The sequence below is a fragment of the Pseudophryne corroboree genome, chromosome 10, assembly GCF_028390025.1.
Source record: "Pseudophryne corroboree isolate aPseCor3 chromosome 10, aPseCor3.hap2, whole genome shotgun sequence".
In the NCBI taxonomy this organism is placed as follows: Eukaryota; Metazoa; Chordata; class Amphibia; order Anura; family Myobatrachidae; genus Pseudophryne; species Pseudophryne corroboree.
The window spans coordinates 101,751,117-101,763,132 of NC_086453.1; the positions used below are offsets into that span (position 1 = coordinate 101,751,117).

The following is a 12,016-nucleotide window of genomic DNA, read 5'->3' on the forward strand; positions in this document are numbered from 1 at the left end:
ATTCTGGAACTAAGGGCCATTTACAATGCCCTAAGTCAAGCAAAACCCCTGCTTCAAAACCAGCCGGTGCTGATTCAGTCAGACAACATCACGGCGGTCGCCCATGTAAACCGACAAAGCGGCACAAGAAGCAGGATGGCAATGGCAGAAGCCACAAGGATTCTCCGATGGGCGGAGAATCACGTGATAGCACTGTCAGCAGTGTTCATTCCGGGAGTGGACAACTGGGAAGCAGACTTCCTCAGCAGGCACGACCTCCACCAGGGAGAGTGGGGACTTCATCCGGAAGTCTTCCAGCTGATTGTAAGTCGTTGGGAAAGGCCACAGGTGGACATGATGGCGTCCCGCCTCAACAAAAAGCTAAAAAGATATTGCTCCAGGTCAAGGGACCCTCAGGCGATAGCTGTGGACGCTCTAGTGACACCGTGGGTGTACCAATCGGTTTATGTGTTCCCTCCTCTTCCTCTCATACCAAAGGTACTGAGGATAATAAGAAGGAGAGGAGTAAGAACTATACTCATCGTTCCGGATTGGCCAAGAAGAACTTGGTACCCGGAACTACAAGAAATGATCTCAGAGGACCCTTGGCCTCTGCCGCTCCGACAGGACCTGCTGCAGCAGGGGCCCTGTCTGTTTCAAGACTTACCGCGGCTGCGTTTGACGGCATGGCGGTTGAACGCCGGATCCTGATGGAAAAGGGCATTCCGGTTGAAGTCATTCCTACGCTGATAAAAGCTAGGAAGGATGTGACAGCAAAACATTATCACCGCATATGTCGAAAATATGTTGCTTGGTGTGAGGCTATGAAGGCCCCAACAGAGGAATTTCAGCTGGGTTGATTTCTGCACTTCCTACAGTCAGGAGTGACTATGGGCCTAAAATTGGGATCCATAAAAGTCCAGATTTCGGCCCTGTCTATTTTCTTTCAAAAAGAACTGGCTTCACTGCCTGAAGTTCAGACGTTTGTCAAGGGAGTGCTGCATATTCAGCCCCCTTTTGTGCCTCCAGTGGCACCTTGGGATCTCAACGTTGTGTTGGATTTCCTAAAATCACATTGGTTTGAGCCACTTCAGACCGTGGAGCTAAAATATCTCACGTGGAAAGTGGTCATGCTATTGGCCTTAGCTTCGGCTAGGCGTGTGTCAGAATTGGCGGCTTTGTTATGTAAAAGCCCCTATCTGATCTTCCATATGGACAGGGCAGAATTGAGGACTCGTCCCCAATTTCTCCCTAAGGTGGTATCAGCGTTTCATTTGAACCAACCTATTGTGGTGCCTGCGGCTACTCGGGACTTGGAGGATTCCAAGTTGCTGGACGTAGTCAGGGCCCTGAAAATCTATGTTTCCAGGACGGCTTGGGTCAGAAAAACTGACTCGCTGTTTATCCTGCATGCACCCAACAAGCTGGGTGCTCCTGCTTCTAAGCAGACTATTGCTCGCTGGATCTGTAGCACGATTCAGCAAGCTCATTCTGCGGCTGGACTGCCGCATCCTAAATCAGTAAAAGCCCATTCCACAAGGAAGGTGGGCTCTTCTTGGGCGGCTGCCCGAGGGGTCTCGGCTTTACAACTTTGCCGAGCTGCTACCTGGTCGAGATCAAACACGTTTGCAAAATTCTACAAGTTTGATACCCTGGCTGAGGAGGACCTTGAGTTTGCTCATTCGTGCTGCAGAGTCATCCGTACTCTCCCGCCAATTTGGGAGCTTTGGTATAATCCCCATGGTCCTTACGGAGTACCCAGCATCCACTAGGACGTCAGAGAAAATAAGAATTTACTCACCGGTAATTCTATTTCTCGTAGTCCGTAGTGGATGCTGGGAGCCCGTCCCAAGTGCGGACTTCTGCAATACTTGTATATAGTTATTGCTTAACTATAGGGTTATTGTTCTGAGCCATCTGTTGAATGAGGCTCAGCTGTTCATACTGTTAACTGGGTATAGTTATCACAAGTTGTACGGTGTGATTGGTGTGGCTGGTATGAGTCTTACCCTGGATTCCAAATCCTTTCCTAGTAATGTCAGCTCTTCCGGGTACAGTTTCCCTAACTGAGGTCTGGAGGAGGGGCATAGAGGGAGGAGCCAGTGCACACCAGATGTAGTACCTAATCTTTCTTTAAAGAGTGCCCAGTCTCCTGCGGAGCCAGTCTATTCCCCATGGTCCTTACGGAGTACCCAGCATCCACTACGGACTACGAGAAATAGAATCACCGGTGAGTAAATTCTTATTTTTTTTACTCTTTCCTGCTTTCTTTCCCTTGGGCAGTCGCTTTCCGCAGAGCTGATTTTGGAAGGAGGAAGACCTGTGGCAAAGGTAGGGTGTGCGTGTATGGTAATATTGATTGTTAACATGACGTTAGTGCATCAAGCTCCTTGCTATAAATCTCTGCTGGAACAGCTTTGGTTACTAACTCAAGATATAGCAATAGACCAGGAATGCAGAAATCCCTCTCTTCCTCTGAAAAGAGGTAGTGCACCAGAGTGTAGCATTCATCTTTAATGCTGCAATAGAGTATTGCACTTGGCGTGTCTCATGGGTAACGTAAGCCTTTCTGTCATTTGAGAGTGTTAAAGCTCCATTGAAAGTTACATTATCTGACGTTTGTGTTATGGGATGCTAAGCTAAATCGTGTATGTCCGAGTTTTAGCTATCAGATATGTCTGGTGATCTGTGTACAGCAAATTTCTACCAAACTCTGCCATTACAGACCAGGTTTTAAGGATATCCATATTTGAGCACAGCGGACTTACTTAGTATCTCAGTCAATTTTATTTAACCGTCTGGATTGTAATGGCAGAGTTTGGGAACCTCTGGTGTAAAGATATCCACGGGTCTTTGTGTCAGAAGTGACCTAGGATCACTTTTGGATGTGCTCTAAGCTTGTCTTGGTTTTTGTATAGGTTATTGTAAAAGTGGAATGAATACGTAATCTTTACCTTAACGCATCATGTCATCACTGAAGACTAATATACTTTCTTTTCCCCGCAGGATTGTGACGATACATTAAAAATGCAGCTAATTGGGAAAGAATTTCAGAGTTGGGACGACTTTTGCATCTACTTGCAAGGATGGACTCAAGAGAAATACTTACTTAATTTGTCTTCGTCGCTCAGTGAAGAGGAAGTGGATGAAGTCCTTGCTACATCAAACATGGCCGAGGTCTTGAAGTACAGCTGGGCGCAGCTTTCTTGCAGCTGGTATGCCAATCCTTATGCTTTCATTTCTTATATTTTAATGTGTGGTAGCTTGCCACTGTTCTCCGTAGCTACATGAAAGAGGTATTGGCAGGACTTCCACAGGCAAGTCATATGAATCCAGGACATGCATTTATTCCACCGAGTCTGCCACAGTGGAGAAGATTTAACTTAATGGAGGAAAAAGTGGGCAGGGGGATAGTACAGGGAGTTCAACTAGTTCCTCCACAGTGAGAGCTGTGTCTGGCTGCAGGTCTCCTCTTCAGCTGGGGAAGGCCAGGGAGTGACTGCGAGCACTTTTCTCTTTCATCCACTAGGGGACACTGGAGTCCTATACAGTAGGGCTGTGAAGCTTGCAACCGGAGGTGTGGCACAATCTAAAATTAGCATTGTGTGCACAGCCGGCTCCTCCCCCTTCACATCCCTCCTCCCTCAGTTTGGAAAATTGTGCCAGGAGGAGGAAGCACAAGATGGGAGCTCCTGCTCCATGAAGACAATTTACTTATTTTATTTATTTATATTTTTAATTTTTATTGTTTTATACTGGCCCAATCCCTCCTAACTAAAAGGAGGGTGCAGGCTTTTTTCCTAAGGAAAGCTGCCCAATCCCACCTAAATGGAAGGAGGGTGCAGGCTTGAGCACAGGAAAAAAGAGACGATGCCCAATCCCACCTAAATGGAAGGAGGGTGCAGGCTTAACTAACAGAATAAAGGACTCCGTCCACCTAGTAAAAGGAGGACAAGTGTCTGCAGTGTGGAGAGACGAGGATCCCAGCTAAAGGGATATAGATCTCTCAACGGGAGGAGGACTCAGAGGTGTCGTGAGTACTGGTAGTAACAGAAGCCCCAGTTTCTTAACCCCACACCACGCTGCTGCCATCTGACTATTTATTACAACAATAGCAGCGCGGCGTCCCCCGCTCTCCCTCCCTCCCTCCACAGCTTTATCCAGTACCTCCAGCCAGCTCTCCCTGCGTCCCCTCTTCAGTGAGCGCTGCGTCAATTTTTTTTTTTTTACACACTGATCTCCGAGGTTAAAGCAGTGGGGAGATCAGTGTAGCCGTAGCAGGAGTGAGCGGACGTAATAACGTGGCACCTCACGCCGCCGCCTCACAGAGACACTGTCACAGTCTACCAGCCCCCCGGCCGGCTGCAGCCGTCCCTTCCCGCTCCTACGCTGCACACGCGGCGAGGTTACTCCGCGGTGCAGCATGGGGAGGAGAGCGGGAGAGACGGTGGAGGGTGACTCATGCAGCAGAGGCGTCTCGCTATGGGACGCGCTGCGAGGACGGGAGGCCACGGCAGACTAGGGGCTCCATCGTTTCCTAACGTGGAGCAGGTAAACAACTAGCGCTGGGACATTAGGGGCTCCGGCGGCCACAGGGTACCTTTCTAGATGTACTTGAGGTGTCACCAAATTTTCAAATGCGGCCATTTTTCGGGACTAAGAGGCGCCAAACGTCACTGTTAGCAAGAACACGCCCCTCTTCGTGGGGACATGAGGTCTGGCCAGTCAGAATAAGGGGTGGGGTCTTATATTAAAATATGAGTGCTCCCTCTACTTATGAGAAATCTGGCCTGTTAAAAATACAGAGGATTTGGCTCCCTCTTCTGGTGAATAGTGGTCGCTGCTGCAAAGGATCCTTCCTGTATATTAATCATACATCTTATGCTTTATATTTTCAAGGACTTCTATTTAAAAGATCCTGTGAAAATAAAGGGATGCAACTGAACATCAACCCCGCTCATAAAAGCTGATTCACAGTTGGAGGTGCAAGGGTTGTAAGACGGCTGTTATATGGAAGATAATAATAATAGTTTAATTCTGGAGACACAGCCGGCCAGGTAAAGGCTATCGTTTGCATCATCCCTACGGTCTTTCTCTACCTAATTAAAAGGGTGAAAGTACCGCTGAATATTCTATATGTGTGTGTCTGCTGTTTCAGTCAAAAACACCAGCCAAGCACGCTAAACCAGATTGCGGTTGCAGAAAGCTTGAAGGAAGGGAACACGCTCAACTTTGCAAATAGAATAAGACTAAGATTGGTGGAGGAATTTCTCATCAGGTTAATGCCACCCACACATACAGAAACGAATGTGCGCAAGGCAGTTAAGAGACCTCTTCCTATTATACCGGAATGAGGAAGAGGGTCTTCTCATTAATGCAGAGGAAGGTGAGTTCATTGAATCTAACCTAAAGCGCCGATTTTCCAGAAAAGGACACGGCAATCTCAGGTCTTGAGTCTTTATTTGAAGCGGTAATGGAAGAAGAATTCGAATTGTTCGAATCCCAAAAGCCGCGTTCAGTAGTATTTGCCATTCCTAAATCCCTCCAATCTCAAATGGAAGAGGCTTGTTAATCCCCTGACAAACATTTTAAATTTCCGGGAAAAAAAAAAAAAAGTGGTCTCAAGTCACTTATCCCCCTGCCTATGGGTGTAATGGTTAAGTGGGAGAACCCACCAGTAGTGGATGCTTCCCTAGGAAGGTTGTCGAAGAAGACAATCTTACCAATACTTAACGTGACGATTTTGCACGGCAAAGTATTGGTAGCAGCAGGTGCAACACAGAAACCTGCGATCATCTGAACTTGGGTCTACAGGGCCATGGGAGCATGGTCTGGACGTATTGTACAGGCTATTTAGGAAAAATAGCTTAGGAAAGATTACCCAACGGGCGGAACACAGTCATGAATCTGTTTCATGCTTGTGTCAAGCCTCAAAGGATATTAGCAGGATAGCATCGCGCATCTCCCATATTGGTTAGATGGATTTTATGGCTCGGAGAATGGCAGGGAGACTCTAACACCATGAAGGCGGTAGAATCCACCCCCTTTGGGGGTGAAATGCTTTTCGGTCTACAGTTGGATAAGTGGATTTTGCAGGCTACTGCAGGAAAGTCCACCTTTATGCCTGCGCCTTATACAAGAACCACTCCACAGGTTCGGAGAGGTTCTTTGGGACCAGTTTTTCATTTCATTTAGATCGCTGTCCTTTTTGAACCCGGGGAAGAGGTTTCGGTACACAAGTACGTGGGGGCAGAGGAGAGGCCGCTCACAGGCAGCAACCAGAAAGCAGGATAAACCTGCTGACAAAACCGTGGCATGACAGCCTAACAGCTCACCTGGGGTCCCCGTTGGTGGGCTCACGTCTGGAAGGTTTTATGGACATCTGGGCCACAACCTCACCAGACCTTTACATAAACAACATAATCTCCCAACAAACTGGATTTTCACAAAGAACTCCGTCAGTTTGTTTACAACGGGATTGCCCCACTGCCCTCAGAAAGCATACAGGATGCATGTCTGCATATCCAAATCTGGGCTCCTCACCAGGCTGAGTAGGGTTCGCACTGGTGATGGATCGCTGCCAATTCTGGGCCTTGCCATTAGGTCTATCATCAAAACAAATCTTTACGAAGCCCATGGCACTCATGGTTGCAGGATTGAGTTTGTTGAGTGTCACGTTTGTACCGTCTCTAGACGATCTCCGGATCAAGGCATGGGAACAGTTGATCAAGGATGTTCAGAGTTCTCATCTATTTCTCATGCAACATGGGTGGATTGTAAATTTCCAGAAACCCATCCTCATGCCAACTCAACAGATTCAATTCCTCAGTCTCCTCTTGGACACGGTACACTTGGGAGTGTTCTTACCAGAGTGCAAGGTCCCGGTCCTGCAGAGCATAGTGGCTCAGGAACTGCGGACACACACACGGTTTCGCTACACCTCTGTGTGCATCTTCTCGGAACAATGGTGGAATCGTTCGAGGCTCTCCAATACGGCAGACTTCATTTTCAACAATTCCAGATAAACCTCATTGCTTAGGGAGCAAGTTCGCACTGGTTTCTATATCGAAGAATCCGGTTTCCACCGCGCATACGAACCTCCTTAATTTGGTGGTAGTTACATAGGAATCTCGCAGCTGGCTAGAGATTCGGCATTTGGGATTAGAGGATCCTGATAACAGACGACAGTTTCAGAAGTTTGGGTGTCGTCTTAGAGGAACATCAGTTTCAGGGCAGATGGACGTTACTGGAGAGCAGCCTGCCCATGTACATTCTCGAACTGAGAGCGGTGTACTTAGCCGAAGACCTAGTCATGGGTCAACACGTCGGGATACGGTCGGACAATGGCATGACGACGGCTTGCTTAAACTGTCAAGGAGGAACAATGAGCATGAAGGCGCCAAGGGCTGACACAAGTTTCTTGTTGTTGGCAGAAAGGCGATGCATCATCCTCTTGACGGTGTTCATTCCAGGGGATGAATACTGGGAAAGCAGATTCTCTCATGTCACCAGGACATGCATCCGGGAGAGTGGTGCCTACACGGATGTTCGACATGGTGGTATGCAGATGGGTTCTACGTCAAGTGGACCTAATGACGTCTTGACAAAACCATCATCTGCCCAGATATGTGTCCAGGACAAGGGATCCAGCAGCAGACGGAGTGGACGCATTAACGCTTCCTTGGTGTTGCAGGAGGGTTTACAGTTTTCCTCCTTTCCCACTCATACCCAGGTTTCCGAAAGGGTTGAAAAGAGAACGAATGTGGGCGCTCCTGATCGCACCAGACTGGTCCCACAGTTGTACACAGAACTGCCAGGATTACTAGGGGAAGATCCTTGGCGGTGGCCTCGGAGGGAGGACCTGTTATATCGGGGACCGTTTCAACACCAGTCCTGCACAGGTCGAGTTTAACGGCGTGGCTCTTGAAACCCGGATCTTAAGAGACAGAGATACCAAGAACGGCCATTTCTACGATGTTTATCGCTAAATAGCTGGTCATAATCATGTACTACTACATAGATTGGAAGAGATATATGGCCTGGTGTCAAGTACGTGGGTGGAATTCGACGAACTTCCACTTATCCAGACTTCTATATTCCTTCAGGCCGGTCTAGAGGTAAAACTGATACTGGGCGTTCTGAAGGTTCAATTTTCAGCTCTCTCCATCCTATATTCTACGGCGGTTGGCATCCTTGCCAGAAGTCAAACCTTTTTACTGGGGGTTCTGAGCATACGTTCCCCTTTTCGTCCTCCCACTGAGCCGGGGGACTTAATTTTGGAGTTGGAGTTTTTTTGAGAACTCCACCTTTTGAGCCGTTTGCAAGAAAGACCAGAAATATCTCTCTTGGGAGATCACATTATTGCTTGCCTTGGTTTCGGCCAGGCGGGTTCATGAGTTGGGAGCCTTACAGGGTAGACGTCCCTTTTTCAATTTTCATGCGGATAGGACGGAATTCTGTACAGGAACAGATTTCCTTCCTAAGTTTGTTTCGGGGGTTCACGTAAACCAGCCATGCATGGTCCCCTCTTCCTAGGGTCTTGCAGATGGGGACGTGTCTTTGCATGTTGTCCGAGTTTTTAGGGGTATACGTGTAGGTTACATCGACTTTTCCAAAGGTCGGACCATTTGTTTTGGTTTTAGATGGGCCACGGAAGTTTTGGCCTGCACCTATGCAGTCTTTGTCTAGACGGATTTGACTTGCCATTCGGCAAGCTTATATTTCCTGTAACACAGGTTTCGGTTCAGGCGGGTGCTCCTACCACCCGCTCAGTGGGGCCTCATGGGCGGATGCCAGAGGTGCTTCCACTACTCAACTTTGCAGAGTGGCAACGTGGTCTTTAGCCCACACGTTCACGAATTATTGCAGGTTTGATTACTTTGCGTCCGGAGACTCTTAAGTTCGGACGTTTAGTTTTGCAGGCCACCGACAGCACTCCCTCCCTTGGGGATAACTTTGGGACGTCCCCTACTGTATAGGACTCCAGTGTCCCCTAGTGGATGAAAGAGAAAAGAGGATTTTGGTACTTACCGATAAATCCATTTCTCTGAATCCTCTAGGGGACACTGGACGCCCGCCTCGGTGCTGTCAGCCTGCTGTGTTCGAAGTTCTTGTTTGAACAGTTCGTACAAACAGCGTTCGTTTTTCGGTTAACTGTTTCTTGGATACTGTTTGATATGTTGTACGGTTCGGTTCCTCGCCAGGTGCTATAGTATCATGTCCTATTCTCTCAGTCAAATTTTCCAAACTGAGGGAGGAGGGATGTGAAGGGGGAGGAGCCGGCTGTGCACACAATGCTAATTTTAGATTGTGCCACACCTCCGGTTGCAAGCTTCACACCCCTACTGTATAGGACTCCAGTGTCCCCTAGAGGATTCAGAGAAATGGATTTATCGGTAAGTACCAAAATCCTCTTTTATGTCAGTTCAGGCTCCCATCTGTTGCCTTGCTAGCTTGCACCAGTCATGTATTTGCGGGTAATTGGATTGACCATATAGGTGATTGTTTGACTTTATTGGCAGTAGTTCCAATTTTGCAACCGTCATTCCCAAAGGTCTGTACAAGACTACTGTTCTGCTAAATCCAACCCACATTTAATTTTGATTGTCTAAAATGGCTTTTTGTCTGTCACATGGTAAAATTATTAGACACACTGCACTGTTAACACTGTGTGTTTTTGTTTTCGTCGCTCGTGTGTGCTTGCTAAAGATAAAAAATAAACTGATAATTTAGGCACACCACTGCTGTATTGTACTCATCCTTCTATACAAGTGCCATGTGGAGTAACCAGATTTAAAGGTACATTTGGGCTTCTGGTCCTATATATCAAACAATTTCTCTGCACATACATACTTGTGATAGAAGTCCACTTTTCTTACTTGTAGTACCATTGTAGCTGGACAGTTTGACCAATCATTGTTGGGCAGCCTTGGCTTTCAAACCAATGTATTTTTAACCATTGTTCCAACCATGATACTTGCCTTTCACCTGGCTTATTTAGCTACTCGGAATACTGATTACAACAGCGTATCCACTGATAATTTTACCCATTTGTATCCATTAAATAATTAATGGGCACTGCTATTGGCCTCACAGATCTAGTCAGAAGGACCTCCCAGCTCCCCTGTTACCCAGGTCTCCTCCACTGTCTCCAGATAACTGCTGGTATTGTCTTCATAACCAAAAATATGCATGGTGGCCCAAAACATCCTAAATAAACTCCGCACAAATGCAGCAAAACTTGGCTTACAAATAAATGCAGAAAAAAACAGGTACATTTTTACTGGAACTACGTCTGCAGCTATACCTAGATGGGAAACCTCATTGAACAAGTGGATACCTTTTTAAATACCTGGGTTCAACTAATAATGGCAACAGGCACTACAGGTGACATCATGTCGTATAGGTTGTGCTACAGCTGTCTTTCCATCTCTGAAAAAAGGTCTCTGGAACTAACAGGACATTACTATTGGCACAAAAATTAAGGCATTCACCGCATCGGTTAGAACGATATTACTTTATATGCATCAGAATCATGGACAATCCTAAAAAGCAAACTAGCAAAGCTAGAACGTTTCCAAATGAGGTGCCTATGAAACATCCTGCAAGTAAAACTAAGAGACCACTGGAGAAAAAGACCGCATTTAACCACTTGCTTGGCATGGTGACATCAGATGCAACCACACCAGACTGGGCTTTTCCTGACATGGTCGCATCTGATGTGACCAGCTAAATGCCCTCTGTGTGACTGCGGGAAGATTATCTTCCGGCAGCAGCAAGTCTCACAAGGACCTTCCGGCTCCCCTGTACACAGGTCTCAGCCACTGTCTCCAGATAACTGCTGAACACAGTGATTGGGGGAGCCTGGCGATACAAATCTTCCATGACTCCTTAAAAGAACCTGTTGAATCCTAGATTAAGGGGTCTATTTACTAAGCCTTGGATGGAGATAAAGTCCCACCCAATCGGCTCCCAACTGTCATTTTTCAGACCCAACCTGTGACATGGCAGTTAGACACTGATTGGCTGGTACTTTATCTCTGTCCACTTTATCTCCATCCAACTCTTAGTAAATAGACTCCTTAGCCTGTTGGATTTTGTATTCTAAATTGTCTGTGTAGGTATGTATAATGTGCACCCTGCCCAGCTTTGTACACACAGGAAACATAAATTAAACTCCCCCCCAGTGTATACCTGGTTACAACAGCTCAAATGAACAGCCGCTGGGGAAAACGCAGTGTTTGCCGATGTTTGAGAAACCAAATCATGTTGGATAAGTTTAAATACATGTTCTTCGCCTAATTCACTTATACAATAAACCTGACAATTTCTGAGTTTTTTTGGGGAAAAAATGTCAGTTAAGTGTTAAAGATGTTTGGACATGTCTGCAGAATGGAGCCTAAAAGAATACCATACAGTGCCTAAATAATACACACCCAGATGGATAGAAGATAGCGTGTGATGCGTCACAGAGAACATGGCTTAAGCAGATTGCCCCAGACCTTCAACCACTGCACTTCACTATTGATAATGCCAAGCCGCCCTAAGCCGATCCCAGCGGCGTGAGATTATTCGAGATTTCCTTCCTTAGGCTGTCACAGTGCCGGCAAGTTTACCCTACCAGCACTAATGACAATTAAATCTAAAGATAATTTTATCGTACTGTATGTTTTTCATTAAATACCAATGAAGCGTTCCACTTCTTTGCAGAACTCTGCCCTTTGATTGTCTAAGGGGGCAAGGGTTGGTTCTAATTAAACCAAAGATTTTAATTAATTAAATTAGGACAACTAATTTCACAGCTATTGCAAGATCTCATGACATAAGGGCAGAATCTTCAGGAAACAATCCAGCTGCACAAGTGCCAATATTGATTAGTTACATGATTTAAGGCATGAGATTCCCAACTTTCAACATGTGTATTTTCTCTGTCATCCATCTGGGGAATGCTGCGCACTTACTGCTGGGTTAGAGTGTGTGGGTATGTAGTTTGGCACAGAACCTATAGAAAACTATCTCCTCCCATCTCCAGCCTGAC

The 12,016-nt window shown here is 46.6% G+C and overlaps 1 protein-coding gene across 4 annotated transcripts in view; it reads left to right on the plus strand.

The window, feature by feature from the left end:
- The window catches only part of LOC134966143 (uncharacterized), a 72,924-nt gene that overhangs the window by 45,016 nt on the left and 15,892 nt on the right, over positions 1 to 12,016 (plus strand). For all 4 annotated transcript variants that reach the window (XM_063942668.1, XM_063942667.1, XM_063942670.1 and 1 more), the window contains 2 exons: positions 2,263 to 2,310; positions 2,986 to 3,194. In XM_063942668.1, coding sequence (XP_063798738.1) covers positions 2,263 to 2,310; positions 2,986 to 3,194 — 257 coding nt within the window. The remainder of the gene's footprint in view (positions 1 to 2,262; positions 2,311 to 2,985; positions 3,195 to 12,016) is intronic.